General features: G+C 41.6%; 1 protein-coding gene across 9 annotated transcripts in view; it reads right to left on the bottom strand.

Annotated features, from left to right (window-relative positions):
- Window positions 1-22,192, bottom strand: part of LOC134336931 (membrane-associated phosphatidylinositol transfer protein 3-like) — a 661,054-nt gene that overhangs the window by 26,781 nt on the left and 612,081 nt on the right. For all 9 annotated transcript variants that reach the window (XM_063031601.1, XM_063031602.1, XM_063031598.1 and 6 more), the window contains 2 exons: window positions 5,313-5,462; window positions 2,747-2,930 (listed from right to left, as the gene is read on the bottom strand). In XM_063031601.1, coding sequence (XP_062887671.1) covers window positions 2,747-2,930; window positions 5,313-5,462 — 334 coding nt within the window. The remainder of the gene's footprint in view (window positions 1-2,746; window positions 2,931-5,312; window positions 5,463-22,192) is intronic.

A 22,192-nucleotide genomic window follows, 5' to 3' on the forward strand; every position in this document is an offset into this window, starting at 1 on the left:
TATAAAAAGCAAAACAAAATAAAATTAAAAAAAAAACTACAAAATTTAAGGCCGCACAGGAAATACGTAAGATGACAAAAGGGAAGTAACCACCCAGAATCCCCTGGGAAAAGAAAGAAATGACGCAGTTAAAAAGAAAGTTTAGCAGCCATATTAAGAAATCAAAAGTAAACTTTTCTGCCCAAATGGGGCACAGAAAAGTTAAAACCAACCAATTCACAGCCTCCGATCAACGGAGATAATTAAAAAAAAGGCAATTAAGATGTTGAAGATGAAAGTTGATCCAGATAACTCTGGGCATCCGATGGAGAATCAAAAAAACGAAGGGCTCCATCTAACATGCGAATCCTTAGACGTGCAGGGTACAGCAGCGCTGGTCTTAAATCCATCTTATAGAATTCCGACATCATGGATCTGTAACGGACCCGTTGGTCCCAGATTGGTTTACTGAAATCTTCCACGAATCGGAACTTAAGATCCGAAAAATCAATGAAACCTTTAGATCGAGCGAATCGAAACAGTCTCTCCTTGTCTTGAAAGTAATGAAAACGTAAGATAACATGCCTAGGTCTATCTGACCTAGACGAGTATGATGGGATTCTGTGAACACGATCCAGTAGCGGTAGTTGGTCAGGAAATACAGTAGGGAATGCATCTTTTAAAAGTTGAGAGAAATATTTCATGGGGTTATTAGCTTCAACAGCTTCCCTCACGCCAATCATTCGTAAATTCTGCCGTCGCATTCTAGATTCCAAGTCAGAGTTTTTAAAAGTCAAAAAGTCAAGTTTCTTCTTCATTACATTAATTGTTTCTTCGATTTTCCCCATCTTAAGCTCACTTTGTTGCGCGAATTTTTGAAGATCAGATATAGCCGACTGATGTTCCGCAATACATGTTTGCATCTTATCAATTAAATCGGCAATTTTCTGGAAATTAGTTGAGATTTCCGTATGAATCAGGTCTTTAACAAAGCCTGCAATTTCCGTACGAATCATCTCCCTAACAGAGGTTGAAATTTCCCTCTGAATTAACTCCGATATCGCTTTCAAAGTCACCGGTGATTCAGTCGGGGGGAGATCCGTAGCTTTCGGTTTAACCGGAGGTTTACCATCCTTGCCGTTTTTCCCGTTCTTAGACATAGCAGATCTAAGTATCATCCAATTGTCAGAGAATTCAGTTTAATTCAAAGTATTGTAAAAATTGATGCCTTAATGGTTAATTAAAGTATAGCTGACCATAGAGAAAAAAAAACTCAGAGGTAATGGAGCGAGTCAAGAACGCGACTTCACTCCATGAGCGCTACCGGAAGTCCTCCATTCAGACTTACCCTCCTTCTGGTAACACTGGACAACAAAGATTTTGCTTCCTGAATACTTTTGGGTGTATCTTATGGACTTTGGGCTGCTGATTACAAAAATCATCATGAAATTTCCCTATCATGCATCTTTTTTTTTAAATCACCTATATTTGTTATTGCAATTCAAATCATTAAAAAGGTTGCCCACAACGTAAGCTGAAAAGTTTTCTGTCTTGTCCAGGCATGCCTGGGCATACTTGGGCAGGCAGAAGCTGCATAGCAGGCCAGGTTTCAGAAAGGATATAAAAGCATCACACATATGTATTAAGTTCGCATGTATATTGGCTTGTGATCACATTGATGCCTGTGCCCTGTGTGCATAGCCATCTTGAGTGTACTCATTATAATAAAGTAAATGTATTTTCAGGAATATTAGTAAAATTTAATTATTTGTGCCTGAAGTCTTCATATGGCAAGAGACATCAGAGTGTTTCTTTGCACTACGTATTTCTCAAGAGAGAATTGAATTGAATTGAATTGAATTGACTTTATTTCTTACAACCTTCACATTCATGAGGAGTAAAAATCTTTACATTATGTCTCCGCCTAAATGTGCAGTGTGCAATCATAGTAATCATAGATGTTCAGCACAAGATTTTAAAAAAAAGTAAGGTTTTTGATTCCCCATGTGCTTTTCATAATTGTGGCTAAACTGCAGAGAAACAGACAGCACCATCAATAACTTTGTTTAACAGGACATATACAAGAACTATAGTGCTTTTTACCTTTCTGCACTAAGAGAAATACTTCATTCCCTACAACAGATTCAGCACGGACTAGAAGGGCCAAGATGGCCTGTTTCCATGCTGTAATTGTTATATGGTTATATGCTAAAGTTCCTACGTAACACTGGAGTGTCTATTTTGATTCTGTGCAGTTTCAGATGATAGGGTTTCATTCCTGATTAAAAACAACACTCTTTTTACATTCAATAACAGGCAACTCACAATAATAGCACTTCACTAAAGCAAACACTGCATAGTATCTGACACAGTAATTAATGATTAAACTCTTCACTATTTTGGACACTACCTGAGTATTATCAGGAATTTCTTTATGTAAACCTGACTCCAATCTTGGAAAACCAGACCCTCCTCCATTACTATGACTTTCTTCCTTCTTCTTTCTTGAGGCATTTCTAATAAAATGTATAGTCACAAATTGGGTCAAATTAATCTGAGGACAAACCTACTCCCCGCAAGACCTCAGCTTTGAATTGGAACACTCTTCCTTGCCCAAACTATCTTAAGTAGTTCAAATAGTTTTGATTGAAGAAAACCTGTACATGACCTACAAACGTAAGCATATCTGAGCTGAACTACAATTCGAGCATCTTTTGGAGTTTGACATCTAACTTCCTTAAGTACTCAGCACCTCATCGAAGCTTACCTCTTGCACCAGGTTGCGTAAGAAGATGGTTTTTTGTCGCAAGGGATCGTGGACCAGACCTTCAGAAAAGGTAATCATACCCTGGGGGAAATTATGTTGGCCCAGCCAGGACACCACCCGCTGCTTCTGCATGTCTGGCCGTCCAGTGATGTAAATGATGAGATAGCCCAGGTCCTGCCAGTGTCTTGAACAAGAAGAAAGAGTCAGTAAATGCACCAGATCAGCACTGAAAAAACAACAGCAGAACCATTAGCAATTGTCAGTGAATGAAATTAATTTGGTTCTCATTCCTAGTCTTAAGCAATGCCATATGGATAAATGTGTAGGAGAACTCTGTATTGTGTATAATAGAAGTACACTCCGATGACAATAAACATCAACAGATTCTCCTTTAGCAACCATGTCTTCAACCTCAGTTTGACTTCAGGCATCAGGTTAAACATCCCTCATGGTGTGTCCATTAACGTGAACAATCTTAAAGCTTTAACACCCCAGTGAAGGTATTCCCGTCGATAACTTTAGGATTATTTAGGGTTTAAAATCAGTCGGGGGATTGAGTGCAAGAGCTACAAGTTTATGTTGCAGCTCTATAAAATTCTGGTTAGACCACACTTGTAGTACTGTGTTCAGATCTGGTTGTCTCGTTTTAGGAAGGTTCTGGAAGCTTTAGAGAGGGTACAAAAGGGATTTACCAGGACTAAAGGGAGTGTATTATGAGGAAAGGTTGAGCAAGCAAGGTCTTTCTCTTTGGAGCAAAGGAAGATGAGAGGTGATTTTTATAGAAGTGTATAAGATGATATGAGGCAAAGAAAGACCGGACAGCCAACACCTTCTTTCCAGGTTGCAATGGCTAATATGAGAGGGCATAATTTTAAGCTGATTGGAGGAGAGTCTAGGGAGGATGTCAGAGGGATTTTTTTCAACACAGAGTGGTAAGTGTGTGGAACACACTGTGAAGGGTGGTGGTAGAGGCCGATACATTTGGGACAATTAAAGAGACTTAGATAGGCACACAGATGAAAGAAAAATGGAGGCCCTTGAGGGAGGGAAGGGTAGATTGATCATGGAGTAGGTTTAAAGGTTGGCACAACATCGTGGGCCAAAGGGCCAGTTCTGTGCTGTAATGTTCTATGTTTTATGTGAAATCTCATGAAAAGTCTTAGCAAGGCATCTCTGATCTGAATTTGTATATTCTTTCAAATCATAGGAGGTTCTGTCTTTGAAGAACTTTTTTTCAAATTTAGATTTCTGATAACGAACCAACTGTTAATTATACAATCCAGGGAACAACATCTAAACATCTGAAATCCGTACATGACAACTAAAGAGAGATAAACAAAAAGGAAAAGGCAATAAACAATAACACATTCTGGATCAGTGTTCACTCTGTCATGTTTGTTACTGCAAAGCCACTATTGATTGTTCTTCCTTATCCAACACAAACAGGCCACTCCGTAGTGAAGCCACTCTCATAGTACTGCTGACGAGGGAACTTCTGGATTTACAATCATTAATTTAATCCTAATTAAACAGCACCTGCACTTTCAATATGAAGAACAGAATTTGTGAATCAAAGATATGGATAATAGTTTTTGGCACTTAGACTTATTTCATTTCTTATTTCTGCATTAGAACATACGGTAAACCATTAATTCTAAGTGTATAATCCACCACCAAAATAATCGTCAGCATATTCACTAGATTAATAAATTATGTAACGCATTGTAGAATATGTACTTTCTAAATAGACGTAAGGTTATGTTAGCAATTGCAGTGACCCTCCAGCGACTTCTCTACTGAATTGCCAAGTGACAGAGACTGTTCCTCAAATATGATAATTGCCTAATAAGACCATAAGATATAGGAGTAGAATTAGGCCATTTGGCCCATCAACTCTGCTCCACCATTTCATCATGGCCGATCCATTTATCCTCAACCCCAGTCCCCTGCCTTCTCCCCGTATCCCTTCATGCCCTGACCAATCAAGAATTTATCAACCTCTGCCTTAAAGGTACCCAGTGACTTGGCCTCCACAGCGCCTGTGGCAACAAATTCCAGATTCACCACCCTCAGGTAAAGAAAGTCCTCCTCATCTCTGTTCTAAAAGGAGATCCTTCTGTTCTGAGCTGTGTCCTCTAATCTTAGACTCTCCCACGATAGGAAACAGCCTCTCTACATCCACTCTATCAAAGGTCTTTCAACATTTGATAGGTTTCAATGAGGTCACCCCTCATTCTTCTGAACTTCAGTGAGTAGAGGTCCAGAAGCAACAAACAGTCCACATCTGACAAGCCTTTCCATCCCGGAATCATTTTCATGAGCCTCCATTGAACCCTCTCCAATGTCAGCACATCCTTTCTTAGGTAAGGGGCCCAAAATGGCTCACAATAATGAAAGATGAATGAGAATTGTCAAATATGTGCACAAACAAAAGGCAATGAAAGATCATCTTGGCAGGAATTATAGCTGGTAGGAAGAAAGTTTTAGGTGATACAATATTTTATGTAATCGCTTTGATTTGGCAAGTTCCACATACAAAGGAATTGAGAACATGTGCACACAGTACCTGACCACATCCACTGCTCCAGCCCGAACCTTTGGGTCACTGCCCATGATGGAGACACTTGCAGCAAAGGAGCCATCGATGCTAAAGACCACACATTCCATCCCTTTTGGCAACACAGTCAGGTAGCTTTCTGCAAAAGTCTGGTCTCCTCTAGATAAAGTTAGAAAGTGTAAATCAGGCGTAATGTTCCAGAGCACAATCAAACCTCACAATTTTTTCTCAATACACCTAATGATTAAGCTGTGCTGGCTGGGTCACGTTAGGGTAATTCCATTACATGACCACTGTGCAGTTAACCTTCACTGCATCTTAGCTCAGAAAATGTCTTCCACAGAGGAACTGCTAACCACGACACTATTAACCAGCACTGCCAAAATATTTTGACATTTATGTAATAAAACAACGATTTATAAATAAACTAAAAACTTTGTAGAACGTGCAAAAGCATTGAGTGACAAAACCTAAAACTTCCATTCACAGCACATAATTTAGCTGCTTAAGGAAGGCTCAGTTAATGATGGACCAGAATCACAAACAATATGAAATATGAATTTTTTTTGTGTTCATCTCAACTTTGTAAATCCAGCTAAATATAAATCCTGAATCAACCTCAGAATCAGAATCAGGTTTATTATCACCGGCATGTGACGTGAAAGTTGTTAACAGCAGCAGTTTAATGCAATACATAATATAGAAGAGAAACATAAATAAATAAAATAATAATAATAAAAAATAAATGAGTAAATCAATTACAGTATACATATATTGAATAGATTAAAAATGTGCAAAAATCAGAAAAACTGTATATTAAAAAAAGTGAGGTAGTGTCCAAGGGTTCAATGTCCATTTAGGAATCGGACGGCACAGGGGAAGAAGCTGTTCCTGAATCGCTGAGTGTGTGCCTTCAGGCTTCTGTACCTCCTACCTGATGGTAACAGTGAGAAAACGGTACACCTGGGTGCTGGAGGTCCTTAATAATGGACGCTGCCTTTCCGAGACACCGGTCCCTGAAGATATCCTGGGTACTTTGTAGGCTAGTATCCAAGACTAGATTTACAACCCTCTGCAGCTTTTTTCAGTTCTGTGCAATAGGCACCCACCCCCCCAATACCAGACGGTGACGCAGCCTGTCAAAATGCTCTCCACGGTACAACTATAGAAGTCTTTGAATGTATTTGTTGACATGCCAAATCTCTTCAAATTCCTAATGAATTATCCTCTCCAGATGACATCTATACACGGTTGTAATTCATCTGAGTGGTAGAGGTGGAATATTAAATGGATGAAATTCCCCCCAGATATTATTTTACAGCTCATTCAAAGGAATGCATTACTTTACTGGATGCTTCTTTGCATGGCATGGGTGGGGGGGGGGTGGCGTTGTTGTTCTAAGTAAGAGACAACAACAAAGATTCAGCTTAAGTAATTTAACAAAAACCTAACTAATACAATAGCCACTAATGAGTCATTGCATTTAAGGAAGTGCAGCAGAGGTAATTAATATATAACAATAACTCAGACAGAGTGTAAACTGCATCACATATTATTGAGTACAGAAAGCATGGACTATTAAAACTAGGTCCTGTCGCTGCTGAAGAAAGGTACCAAGGATGGGAAATAAGATTTGCAAACATGGATATATACAGTACATTTTTAGATCAATATTCTTAACCAGCCACATGGATCTACTGAGGATGCTTGAATACTTTTGTAATCCATAGCAATTCTATAAAGCTTTGCAATTTTAACAGAAAGGAAGATAGTTAAGATGAAGACGAATACAACTGAATTTCGGAGACCAAAGTATCACTTGGAGAGTTATAAATGATAACAGTTGTAAAAAATTGTTAACATACAATTGAAATTTAGACTTAGAACTCAAACATTCTTTAAGAAATATACCTTATAATTCAGTGTTTTTCATTACGGCACCGTGTACATGAGCACAGGATTTCTGTGGTGCAAACTTGATATGACTAGAGTGCTCACTGGTTGGGAGATCAGATATAAGAAGGGTAAATTAGATACTGTATCATTCTTCTGTCTGATCTGCTCTTTTCCAATATTATTTGTTTTCATATCAGACCTCCAACAACCCAAATTTTATAAAATGGAACAATGTTCTTTCTTTGAGTTTGCAAACATCCCACGAGATATATTGAGCTAAGCATGGGATGCTGAAAAGAGTATATTTCATTTGAGCAACTATGCCAGAGCAAAGGAGAAAAACATCATGTGTTGTGTAACAGAACACATCAGGTGTTATTTGTTAAATACATGCATGTTACCCTGAAACACGCAGTCTGAAAAACATACAGATAGCAGAGACATAACTGAAGTCAATTGGTAAACACTTTCAGCAACAACTTCTCATCACAATGTGTTATGTTCTGGTCATCAGGTTAAACAGGAAATAGCTCTGAGCCACAGTAACACAACTTCCATCAATTTAGATGAAGCAGCAAATGATAAGACATTTCAGAAGAATGCTGAAGTTATACATATGGGGATTGTGCTGAACTGAAGTCAGCATCCAGGGCAGAAATACAGAGCATAGGCCACCAGAAGGAAGCTGTTTTCTCTTCATGTCTTTTCCAGAATAAACTCTTTAACCAGAGTTATGTCGTCCTGTTCCTTTCCCCTTCAAACCACATAGAATAATTCAGGATAAACAAGCCATTAACATTACAGAAAATGAGAGAGAGAATTAGAGTTAATAGTTTATATTTATTATTTATTTATTTATTGAACTACAACGCAGAATAGGCCATTATGGCCCTTGAGCTGTGCCGCCTAGCAATCCCTCAATTTAATCTGAGCCTGTGTACATACATCTATTGATGCTTCTGGACACATCTTCAGTGATGTTCCTGGAATCATCGGGTGTTTCGGGTCTTTCAACATCATACAACCTCCTCCAGGTGACCCAGTTGGGGCTGATCAGACCCCAGCTTGTGTCCAGATGGCTAGCTACTTATGACTCCAGGGCTCCCCTCTTTTGAGCCACAGCCATCTTGAGGCCCTCTCTGCCGCATCGGTGGTACTGCGGATGGCTCTCCTCTTCCTCTCTCCCTCGATGCCCAAAATGCTGAAGGCTCTAACTAAAGAATGGGCTATGAATCCCCTACAACCAACCTCCACTGGGAGACATCTCGCTCTCCATCCAGCCTGCTGACAGTTGCTAACCAGTCCTGCGTACTTGGAGAGCTTCCTTTCAAAGGCCTCCTCCAAGCTATCTTCCCATGGGACTGTCAGCTCCAGCAGCACCACTTGCTTAGTAGACTCAGACACTAGGACAATGTCTGGTCGCAGGGTGGTGTCTGCGATATGGTTGGGGAACTTCAGCTGCCCTTGGAGGCCCACCAACAGTCCCTTGCAGAGGTCAGAATGCCTGCAGATGTTCTTTTGGCAGGTATTGGCTGCTCCCCAGCTCTGACAAAGGCAATGATCTGCTTGGAGGGTCGGGACCGCTTCGACCACTCAACTCCTGCACTGACGGCTTCAGCGATGGTCTTCAGGACCTGATCATGCCTCCACCTGTACCGTCCCTCACCAAGTGCCCTTGCGCAGCCTCTGAGGATGTGCTCCAGAGTTCCTCGCTTGGAGCACAGTGGGCACACAGATGACTCTGCCTTGCCCCATGTGTGCAGCTTTGATGGGCTTGGAAGCACATCGTACACTGCCTGGATGAGAAATTGGATGCGGTGTGGTTCGGCTTTCCAAAGATCAGCCCAGGTCACTTTCCTCTCAACCGCATTCTCCCATCTTGTCCAAGCTCCCTGTTGCTTCATTCCCACCGCCTTGCAGGCTCTCATCTCCTCCACTACTGCTCTCACCTCCTCCTGAACTAGACGACGCCTTTCCTTCCCTTTGGTGTCCATATGGGGAGTTGGAAAGGATCCTTGCCCAGCTTGGCCTTGTGTGACAACTCCCACCAGCCTCCTGTGACGCAGCCTCGCCTCTGCCTCCTGAACAGCTTCCTCTGCCCTCCACTTCCTGCCAGTACTTACTTGGATCCCTGCTCTAGCCACCTTCGAGTCATTTGAGTCCCTATACTGTAGCACTTCTCTGGCTCTTGTTACCTTGAATTCTTCCTCCAAGGATTTGAAGGGCAGTTGCAGTTTGTTGTGGTGTCCATAGAGTGCGATGCTGCTCAGGCTCTTTGGCAGCCCCAGCCATCTCCTGAGGTGGTTGCTAACTCTCCTCTCTAAGGTTTCGACTGTCGAGATCAGGACTGCATAGACGAGGAGGGGCCACAGGATTCTGGGAAGAATGCCATGCTGATACATCCAGGCTTTAAACTTCCCAGGTAGGCCAGACTTGTCCACAGATTTCAGCCAGCCATCCAACTCGGTGCAGGTTGCCTGAATGGATGTTGTGTCCCTTAAAGAGCTGTCAAAAACTTTGCCTAAGCTCTTTACTAGCTTTTCTGTGATGGTTGGGATGGCTGTGCCTGCGATGCTGAACCGGAACTTGTTCTCCACCTTCCCTTTCCTCAACACCATCGATCTTGATTTGGCAGGTTTGAAACACATCCGGGCCCACTCCACCAGCTTTTCGAGCCCTTGCAGAATCCTCCGGCAGCCTGGGACTGATTCTGTGGTGACTGTGAGGTCACCCATGAATGCCCTGATAGGTGGTTGCCGTTGAGCGGAATTCATTCTGGGCCCTCTGCACTCTAGTTCAGCAGACTTAGTGAGCATGTTCATGGCCAGGGAGAACAGTGTCACTGAGATAGTGCACCCTGTGATGATGCCGACCTCCACCTTGTGCCAGGTTGATGTAATTGCTAATCACGCCATGGAAACCGGCATAAGCGAGGCTCGAGACAGACTTTAACTTTTTAACTAATCATAGGACAACTTACAGTAACCAATTGACCTGCCAACTGGTATGTCTTAGGACTGTGGGAGTAAACCAGAGGGCCCAAAGGAAACGCATGCAGTCACAAGGAGAACATACGAACTCCTTACAGGCAGCGGTGGGAATTGAACCCCGGGTTATCTGTACTGTAAAGTATTGAGCTAACCGCTATGCTACTGTGCCACCCCTGTCGGCCTTGAAGGTAATTCTGTTTCCCCCTCTACAAAGACTTTCCTTGCTCTTTAATTAATCATCTATAGGAAGTAAGTGCAACAGGGAGACCAGAATTCACTGCCCATTCCTAACCGTCCTGAGCCAGTCATGGTGAACCGCCATTTTGAATCTCTGCAGTCTGGATGGTGAAAGCACTCCCTCAGGATTGGGAGGGGTTCCAGGATTCAGACCCAGCACAAGTTAAGTTGCCTGAAACAGTGTTTTTTTTCAGCACCTTGTCTTATTTCAGAATTCTAATATGGAGAACAATCTTTTATGTAAATATATGATTGATGCAAAAATTAAAACAGAAAATGATGGAAATAGTCAGTGGGTCAGGCACCACCTGCAGAGAGAGAGAGAGAGAGAGAGACAGACAGACAGAGTTAATGACTTTTCATCCAAACTAGAACTCTTTGTAATGAGAGATCATTGTTCTGAAACATTAACTCTTGTTTCTCTCTCTACAGATGCTGCTGAGTATTTTCATCATTTTATGACTTCTTAAAGATCTCCTGCATCTCCAGTATTTTCAGATCGCTGCTCTACAAGGTTTACTGAGCTCTACGCTGAACTATGGGACCCTCTTGCAGACTTCAGTTCAGAATGCTATTTGCCTGCGTCTTTTTTCTCTGCACATTGGGTGTCCGACAGTCTTCTTTTTTATGTTGGTTCTTTTATTTCTTATGGGTAATTTTTTTATGGGCATGATGTGTTTTTCTCTCTGTACGTTGGGTGATTGACGGTTTTTTTAAATATTTCGTTTTTTTTGGGTTTCTTTGTTTCGTGGCTATCTGTTAGGAGATGAATCTCAAGGTTGTATAATTATACATACTTCGATAAAAATGTAATTTGGATGTACTTTGAGCTTTATACTACAGTGCTGTGTTTTAAGAATGGATAAAGACATTTATAAATCCAAAGAGTGAGGACTCCTTCCAAATATTGACAAGTGCGGCAGAAAGTAAAGAACCAAAGTTCACAGTTAACAAAGCAGGCACAGAGAGATATCAAATCAGCTGTATTGCCCCAGGGTTCTTGAGTGCTTCCAGTCAGCAGCTGATATCCAACATAGAGAAAGTATAGCCATTTCACAACTCACCAAAGTTTAGAAGAAAAATTAAATGACTTTAAGTATTGATCCAATGTGTCAGATAAAAATTCCTCAGTTTGTCAAACAATCTGAATTCTACATCTCAATCCTATGGCTGAAGGAATTGAAAGGTCCCTGCAGAAGCTTATAATCGATTTATCCTAAAGCAACACATCAATCAGAAAATTCCAATTTTGATTAGTTTAATGAATACCATATACATTATCTCTCTATCCTTCTTTACCAAATTTTACTGCAAGTAAGAGGAGGATAAGTGATTTACTCTCTTTCAGCAACTGACTGCTGATTGAGCACATTTTCTGTGCAAAATTGAAAATCGCTAAAAAAAATTCTGGAACCTGGATCAAATCAAAAGAGTTAAAAGAAAAGTAACTGTTGGAGGCATAAAAGAATAGAAGATCTCAGAAGCAATGACAGCAAGATTTTACTTACCTGATTTAACTTAGCAAAGCATCCCATGTTTTTTCACAAACACCAGAAAATCTGCAGATGCTGGAAATCCTGAAGAGGGGTCTCGGCCTGAAATGTCAACTGTTTACTCTTTTCTGTAGATGCTGCCTGACCTGCTGAGTTCGTCCAGGATTTTGTGAGGTTTTTCACATGTTTTTTCCTATAGTAATATGACATGGGGTATAAGGAGGTATCAAGGCTAGTGAATAAATTCTTGCTCAAAGAGATATGTTCATAAAAAGTTTTAAGAAGAAGAGAACAGCAAAAGAGTGAGGAATGCAATAAGGTGGCATATTTATGATTAGATTAGATTCAACTTTATTGTCATTGTGCTGAGTACAGATACAAAGTCAATGAAATGCAGTTAGCATGTGACCAGAAATGCAAAGAATAGTGTTATTTACAAAATAACTGCGAATAAAAAGTAAGTGCTACAGCATACAAATATAAAAGTACTGAGACAGTCCAATATGGGTGCAATACTGCTTAGCGCTGTGATGTGAGGTTCAGCAGGGTCACAGCCTCAGGGAAGAAGCTCTTCTTGTGCCTGCTGGTGCAGGAGCAGAGGCTCCTGTAGCGCCTACCGTTTGGGAGGAGAGTAAGAAGTCCATGGCTGGGGTGAGATGCATGCTCTGTTGATGTAGATGGGGACATGAGTGTGGCTCCTAGCATGCCTGAAGTCCACAATGATCTCCTTGGTCTTCTGGGTGTTAAGGGCCAGGTTGTTGTCGGCACACCACGTGGCCAGGTGCTGGACCTCATCCTTGTAGGCCGTCTCATCATCCCCTCTGATCAGGCCAACCACTATGATGACGTCTGCGAACTTGATTATGGAGTTAGAACCATGTACAGGACCGCAGTCATAGGTCAAAAGGGAGTACAGAAGAGGGCTCAGCACACAGCCTTGAGTCACGCTGGTGCTCAGGGTGAGAGTTGAGGAGGAGAGGTTGTCTAACTTAACTGATTGGGGTTAACTGATGAGCGCAATTAAGCAAATATTTTTGGTCTGGTGTTCATGGAAGAGCACCCAGACACCTTGCTGAGCAGGCAGGCAATGAAGAATGTAATAAAGTTGAGACACTAAAACAAATTAATATTTGTAAAGAAATGATGCTGGAGAAATTAATGAAACTGAAAGCTGATGAATTCCCAAGGGAATAATAATTCATATCTTAGAGCACTAAAAGAGTTAGCCATAGAAACAAAGAATCCATTGATGCATATTTTCCACAAGCCTACAGATTATTGAATTAATTCCTGCAAATTAGGAGGGTGGCAAATATAACCCCATAATTTAACAGGTTTTATTATTATGTATTTATAGATTTATTTATCACTCTGTTTGTCTATTTATGTACGTATGTATTTATTTATTTGCACTGCGGAGTATGCCCTTCGAGCCACGCTGCCCAGCAATTCCCGGTTTTTAATCCTAGCCTAATTGCACGAGAATTTACAATGACCAATCAGTAGGTCTTTGGGATGTGAGGAGGAAACCAGAGCACCCGGAGGAAACCTACATGGTCACGGGGAGATCACACAAACTCCTGACAGGCAGCGGTGGCAATTGAACCCATGTCACCTGTACTGTAAAGTGTTGTACTAACCAGTACATTACCACGCTGTGAGAAAGAGATGGAGAGATAAAAAGCAAGAGACGTAGACTGGCAAGTTTAAGGGAAAATGTTGGGGGTGAATATAAACAGTGATCATACAGGGGAGTTAGAAAATAAAAATGGGATTTATTAGATATCATGGACACCTGAAGCAGAAATTGCACTAATAGCCTACAGGAGAAAAAGGATCTGGTGCTTTCCTGGCGTATATGACTAATAAAGTCTTCTCGGGCTTCCAGTTAAGTACAGGTATCGATTATAACTTACATTTCGATGACATCTACTTCAGGGATGATGCCGGCTGGAAGGCCTGAGAAGACTTCATTAGCCTACAGGAGATTTTTGAGGATTGAAGGGCGGAAATAGATAAGGGAGAACCTATAGATAAGATATACCAGGAATTTAAGGAAGTTGATGATAAAGTACCAATTAAAAGGTTCAAGTACAAAATTAAAGTACATGATGTTGAGGAGCCATATATTGACAATGGATTGAAAATTGCTAAGAGGCATAAAATAGAGAATAGGAATAAATTGGTCTAGGAATGGTCATGCAATAAACAGCAAGATACCAAGGGGATCAATCCTTGGGCTTCTGATAATCATAACACATATCAATGCTAAAACATAGAATACTGGAATACTCAATGATTAATGAAGAAGACATAAGATAGCTTGGATTGATTTGATGGATGCAGTGAATATGGATAACTATGAAGTGAACCACTTTGGTAGGAATTTCTGAAAGGTGGCAGATTAGAACGTGGTACTGTACAATGAGATTTGCATGTTCTGATACACCAGCCACAATAAGTACATATATACTGCAGGTCATAGTCATAGTCATACTTTATTAATCCCGGGGGAAATCGGTTTTCGTTACAGTTGCACCATAAATAATAAATAGTAATAAAACCATAAATAGTTAAATAGTAATATGTAAAAATGTAAATTTTGCCAGGAAATAAGTCCAGGACCAGCCTATTGGTTCAGGGTGTCTGACCCTCCAAGGGAGGAGTTGTAAAGTTTGATGGCCACAGGCAGGAATGACTTCCTATGACGCTCTGTGTTGCATCTCGGTGGAATGAGTCTCTGGCTGAATGTACTCCTGTGTCCACCCAGTACATTATGTAGTGGATGGGAGACATTGTCCAAGATGGCATGCAACTTGGACAGCATCCTCTTTTCAGACACCACCATCAGAGAGTCCAGTTCCATCCGCACAACATCACTGGCTTTACGAATGAGTTTGCTGATTCTGTTGGTGTCTGCTACCCTCAGCCTGCTGCCCCAGCACACAACAGCAAACATGATCGCACTGGCCACCACAGACTCGTAGAACATCCTCAGCATCGTCCGGCAGATGTTAAAGGACCTCAGTCTCCTCAGGAAATAGAGACGGCTCTGACCCTTCTTGTAGTCAGCCTCAGTGTTCTTTGACCAGTCCAGTTTATTGTCAATTCGTATCCCCAGGTATTTGTAATCCTTCACCATGTCCAAACTGACCCCCTGTATGGAAACAGGGGTCACCGGTACCTTAGCTCTCCTCAGGTCTACCACCAGCTCCTTAGACTTTTTCACATTAAGCTGCAGATAATTCTGCTCACATCATGTGACAAAGTTTCCTACCGTAGCCCTGTACTCAACCTCATCTCCCTTGCTGATGCATCCAACTATGGCAGAGGCATCAAAAAACTTCTGAAGATGACAAGACTTTGTGCAGTAGTTGAAGTCCGAGGTGTAAATGGTGAAGAGAAAGGGAGACAAGACGGTCCCCTGTGGAGCCCCAGTGCTGCTGATCACTCTGTCGGACACACAGTGTTGCAAGCACACGTACTGTGGTCTGCCAGTCAGGTAATCAAGAATCCATGACACCAGGAAAGCATCCACCTGCATCGCTGTCAGGTTCTCCCAAAGCAGAGCAGGGCGGATGGTGTTGAACGCACTGAGAAGTCAAAAAACATGACCCTCACAGTGCTCGCTGGCTTGTCCAGGTGGGCGTAGACACGGTTCAGCAGGTAGACGATGGCATCCTCAACTCCTAGTCGGGGCTGGTAGGCAAACTGGAGGGGATCTAAGTGTGGCCTGACCATAGGCCAAAGCAGCTCCAGAACAAATCTCTCCAGGGTCTTCTTGGTGGGAAGTCAATGCCACCGGTCTGTAGTCATTGAGGTCGCTGGGGCACGGCGTCTTTGGCACAGGGACGAGGCAGGGTGTCTTCTACAGCACAGGAACCCTCTGGAGACTCAGGCTCAGGTTGAATACATGGCGAAGTACTCCACATAGCTGAGGGGCACAGGCTTTGAGCACCCTGGTACTGACACCATCCGGTCCTGCAGTCTTGCTTGGGTTGAGACGTTTCAGCTGTCTTCTCACCTGTTCAGCTGTGAAGCCCACCGTGGTGGTTTCGTGTAGGGAAGGGGTATAGTCATGAGAGCAGGGTGGGGGACTGTGAGGAGGGGTAGGAGGGGAGAGTGGAATATGTGTTGGTTGGGGGCCAACAACAGATGGCTCATGTGGGGGATGGGCAGGTGTTGCAAGAATTTAAAAAGGCTAAAAGGGAAGTTGGCCTTCATATGAAGAGGATCTAAGTTGGACAGCAAGGATGTCTTGCTACAATTATATTTGGCATTGCTTAGAGCATATTTGAATAATGAGTGCAGTTTTAGTCTCCTTGTTTAAGAAAGGATATACTTGGCATTGAGAGGGTGCAGGACAGTTTTTCAGATTGATTTCTGAGATAGAAAGACCTTTGTATGGAGAGAGATCAAGTTGGCTTGATTTGTCTTCAGTACAGCTTAGAAAAATGAGAGGGAATTTAACTGAAACTTAGAAAATTTTGGTAGGGTTCAACTTGTTGCATGGAGGTTTCCCCTGAATGGGGTGTTTAAGAGCAGGGGTCATAGTCTCAGATTAAAGAACAACCTGAGAAGAGGAATTTCTTCACTCAGAGGGTGGTGAACTAGTGTAATATACTACCAGAGTGCTAGGAAAGGCTAATAGCTGAATATTTTTTCAGTAGATGGATAAATTTAATAATGCAGAAAGCATGATATATAGAATGTGGGGAGAGCAGGAATATGATTCAGAGATAGATGGTCAATCATAGCTGCATTAAGTGGTAAATTGGGCTCAAAAGGCTGAATCCTGCTCTTTTTTTGGTATATTTCCATGAAGCATTACATAACTAGGAAATATTCTGAGTCAGCAAGCATAAAGGTGATGCATAAACTCTGCCTTTCCATAATTGGGACAAAAGTAGCAGACGTGCACCTCAGTAAAAATAAAAGTTCAAGGGTAACATACAGTACATGATGCAAAAGGCATCCAGACTGATCTGTTTCTTAGTCTGCCTTAAATCTATAAACACTAGAAGCTCCAGCTAACTAGTGAGTGGATGTGAGGATGGGTTAAATTAGTGTTAAGCCCAAATTAATCTATCTCTATGGTCAAACCTTTCACACAAACTCCCTGGGAAACCAGTGTTAAGATGAAATGATTGGACTGGGATGCAAACTCATGCAATCACTCATTCTATTGTACTTTGCATGTCAAATGAGCAATCCATTCCCTTTATTACCTTCCTGTCTTCTTAAGGTCCTATTGCACAAAGGTGAGTTTTGGAATTGCTCTATGATGAGCATCTTATTTAATAATAAGCAAACCAGTTGGCACCTTTTATGGCTGATTGAATAATGCATATTTAAAAACTTAGCCAAAGAATTCTTTTTGATAAATTTTAGTAAAGATTCCAATTATAATGGGGTGTGGCTGATTGGGTAGAATGTGCTTGACTTAGAGCAAACTAGAATACGTCCCTCTATTCAAAGTCAGGAGATATTTACAAAAAGAAAATTGCAGACATAAAAGAAAATACAGATGGGGTTGACAGAGATCCATCAATGTCTGCCACCCTCCATCTCACCCCACCCTAAGCAGGAAGTAGGATTAGGTGGGAGATGGTTGGCACAGTACAATAATGCCCATTGACTAATACCTGCTATATTCCAAAATATTCACAGGGTTTGATTTTATTGCAATACTTCAGAAAATCTGCAAGTTTGGGATGCTGATAGACAGCTACAAGACACTTGGTATAAAAAGCGTAAAACTCTGGGATACTCAGCAGATCAGTCAGCATCTGGAGAAATAGAAAGAGAATTAACATTTCAGGCCAATAGTTCCTCATCAGAAGTAGAATATCTAGTAATTCCTCTATGGAATGGTATCAAAATAATATCCGAGTGTGGACAGGACAAGCAGCTGGAGGCAGATGGGAAAATAATGCTTCTTCTAGCTTTCAAGGAAGTGAGCGCATCCAAGGAAGAACTCTTTTTTTTTTGCTAGGGTGAGGACCAGAGGCTAAAATTGAGCCTGATTGTCTGACATGAACCAACAAGACACAACCATGGGTGCCGGGTTGGAGCCAGGTTAAATGCATATTTTGATTCCACAGAAAACACACCAGCTAGAACAGCTCTGACCAATATATTCCTCAAAACAAAACAGCCAGAATTATTTCTAAATCACCTCATGAATATCTCAATTCATTTTTATTATAACTCAAGACGTGTTGACAATCTCAGAATAGATTTGAGATACATGACAATGCCCTTGATGAGTCTTCAATTGGCTTCTTCACTGCACTTTCAATATCTCCGCACACTTTAAAATAATATTCCACTGTATGAAGTTGGTGCAAATGCAAGCTTGAGAACCACATTTCAGGCACCTGTAAATGAGTTCAAAAGAAGCACATTTCATTTTGCTTCAAATTCCTTTTGAAATCGTTTCTAAGCCTATCCTTTTTGCATAACCAGCAAGTGAATTTGATATTCATAGTAATGTTTGATAGATGTGTAAAGATGGGTTCAACTCTTATTTTTGCATACAGTACAAGGCAATTCAAATAGATGGTGCGGGTGTAACAGTGTATGTCAGACAGTATACGTCTTTTCCCACCTGTATACTTCATTAGGAAGAGTCAACTAAAATATTGAGCCACATCATGCTGTGTCACGCAAGTTGTCCATGGCATCCACTTACCTGCACAGTACACATCTTAGTTTTTCTTTGCTGGTGTTCATGCTGCCCAAAACTATGCCAGTTCGACATGGAAAGGCTTAGCAAAATTCTGTCATGAGGAAAGCCAGACAAGTGTCACCTTGTTCCAACACTTTCTTTTATCTTTTTGTTAGGTGACAAGAAATCACAAGGTGCATGCCCCATGCACAGTCAACTGTTAAATATGTCAATAACTTTGAATAATTTGGAATGCCTCTGACATTCATAAACATAGCAAATCCAATCTAGCCAATTTCTACCTGATCAGTCAATTCTCTCTTCATCAGCAAAGTGATGGAAGGGAGTACTAACAATTTTATTGTGCCAAATACCCACCAATAACCTGCTCAGTTCTGTTAGGACCACTCAGATCCAGATCCTAATGCAGTCTGGTCTTAACGTTGACAAGGTGAATTCTGGAGCTGGGGTTAAGAGCGACTGCCCTTGACTTTACACCAGCATTTGACAGAATGTGGCATCAGAAACAATGGAAAAATTAAAGTCAGAGATAAACCTTGGGAAAACTCTCCATAGCTGAAGCTGCAGCTAGAATAAAGTTCAATAGCTGAGATTGATAGCCAATCATCTCAGTCCCAGAACACTGCACAAAACTTACTCAGTAAGATGTCCCAGCTCCATCCATCTTTGGCTGCTTCATTAACATCCTTAGTTCTACCTTTTACAGAAGAAGGGATATTCACAGATGATATACACTCAGTTACCACTTTATTAGGTACATCTGTACACTTGCTCATTAATACAAGTATCTAATCAGCTAATCAGGTAAGTGGAAGGTACCATTCATGCCACATAAATGTCAGGCAATTCATTCTCTTCCTCACCATTTAACTGGAATATAAAGCCGTAAGATATAGGAACAGAGTTAATCTGCTTGGCCCATTGAATCTGCTCTGCTATTGAATTAAGGCTGATTTTGGTTTTCTCAATGCCTTGCTCACACATTCTCCCTGCAAGCCCTAACCCCTTACCAATATAATTGATATCCGAAGTGTCACTGTTGATAAGAAACTTAACTGGAACAGGTCAGAGACTGGGTATTCTGTGGTCAGCAGCTCATCTTCTGATACCCCCATAGCCTTATCAGTAGAAAGTGTAACCAAATACCTTGCACCAGCTTGGATGATACTCCCACACAAGCATCTCATTTGGGATGAAGCGACCTAATTGAGTGGAAGCCCATTTATACACAAAATATTCACTCCCTTGGCCTGCAGCCTACCACAGCTGGAGCGTGTAGCATCTTCAAGATGCAGAGCAGTAAACTGTCAAGGCGTCTTTGATAGCATCTCCCGAATGTGCAATTTCTCCATAAGATCAAAGGCTCATAGAGACAGACCCACTTCCAAGATTTCCACTTAGTCCCACAGCATTCTGACTTGGTAATGTGTTACATTATCAATGGGGCAAATTCCTGAACTCTTCTATATAATAAGATTGCAGAAATAACTTAACACCTCAAGATTCAACAGCTTAAGAAAGGAACTCAACATGGGATGTTAGGTAATAGGCAAAAAAATCTTGAACTGCGCAAGGATCTCCTCATCTGGTGAAAGGTAGGTCCTGGAGCCTTATCTCTGATTCACTGATGATGCCTAGGTAATTAGAATTTTTAAGATTGGGACCTAAAGACATTTGTTAGGGGGTAAATGTATCATGGATAGTGAGATTGGAGGTAAATGCATTTACACTCAGGTCATGGTTTCAAGGGCTGCAATGCCTATTTCAGCCCTGCAGACAATTTAAATGTTTTAGTTGTTTCATACAATCTTGTTTTTCAAATCTAGATCCATCCCAACCGGTAAAATCATTAAAGTCACACAGGGTTAAAACTTGCTGGGAATTGACTTAAGCACTTTAGTTTTAAAAGATTTATAACGAGATCAAATGAAACTTTGAATCAGTTGTTGCTGTCACGGCAGTGAATTGGATTTAGTGAAGGTCGACTTCATTGATGGCAGCAATCTCCTTAGGGGATGCAGATGATGGTCTGAAGATGTTTGCAGTTGCTTGATTGGTGTCTTAGGCATTCACCTACTGTGCTGCCAGCCATCATGGTGGGACATTCATGGAGCCTACTCTCATTAGTTCACCACCATTCAACTATGGATATGACAGCCTTGCAGAGCGTCTGACCGATTAGGTTCCAAAATCCTTCTTCTACTATTTAGCATGCACATGGACCTACACTCAGTGGCCACTTTATTAGGTACACACGCACTCCTGCTCATTAATGCATCCCAACAGTGACAGAAGGGCATCTCTGAATGCACACCATATGGGAACATGAAGTGGATGGGCTACAGCAGCAGCAGACCGCAACGTGTACAGAGAATCATGCAAAAAAAAACATCCAGTGAGCAGTAGTTCTGTAGGCAAAAATGCCTTGTTAATGAGAGGTCAGAGGAGAATGGCCAGACTGGTTCAAGCTGACAGGAAGGGGACAGTAACTCAAATAATGTCACAGTGGTGTGCAGAAGGGCATCTCTGAATGCATAAAACATCGAACTTTGAGGTGGATGGGCTACAGCAGCAGAAGACCATGAGCATACGCACAGTAGCCACTTTATTGGATACAGGCGGTACCTAATAAAGTGGCCACTAAGTGTACATTCAACGAGGAGGTACAGCAGGTATTCAAATAGATGATCAGCCAGGATTGCATTATTGGTGGATCAAAACATGCAGACCGGGTCCAGCGGTTCAGTTGTTGTTCAGACCAAACTTAAGAATGAGGAAGAAAAGTGATCCAAGTGACTTTGACCATGGAATGATGGTTGGTGCCAGATGGGGTGGTTTGGGTACCTCACAAATTACTAATCTCCTGGGATTTTTTCATAAAACAGTCTCCGGAGTTCATAGAAAATGGTGCTAAAAACAAAAAAAAACATCCAGTGCGTTCTGTAGGCGAAAATGCCTTATTAATGAGAGAGATTAGAGGAATATGGCCAGACTAGTTCAAGCTATCAGGAAGGTGACAGTAACTCAAATAACCACATGTTACAATAGTGGTGGGCAGAAGAGCATCTCCAAGCACACATGTTGAACCTTGAAGTAGAAGCACTACAGAAGCAGAACAGCATGAACATACACACTCAGTGGCCACTTTATTAGATACAGGAGGTATCTAACAAAGTGGCCTCTGAGTGTATGTTGAAGGCTTACCAGGTTATAACTTCACATTGAAGTACTGCAGCAGACAGATATTCTTCTTACTGAGCTACTGTTGTTCTCCAGGTAATGGTGGGGTGGTGTTATGCTGGGCTATGTGGTTCTTAATTGAGCTGGAATACAAATTTTGCGTCTTGTAGCTCACAGTGCCTCAAGAAGACCTGGTCCTGAGCTAGCAGAATCATTTACAGTCAATCCCTCTTCACATGATGGTGCTGTACAAAAAACTGAGGACATCCTGAATATGCAGTCATGACACTGACATTGCAGTGGTCATTACTGTCAAGGAGAGATGCACCTCTGAAATATTGGTGAGGACATGGTCAAGGTTGTCCATTTCTCCTCTCACCTGCCGCAAGCCCAGATGGGCAC

This window comes from Mobula hypostoma, chromosome 23, assembly GCF_963921235.1.
Source record: "Mobula hypostoma chromosome 23, sMobHyp1.1, whole genome shotgun sequence".
NCBI lineage: Eukaryota > Metazoa > Chordata > Chondrichthyes > Myliobatiformes > Myliobatidae > Mobula > Mobula hypostoma.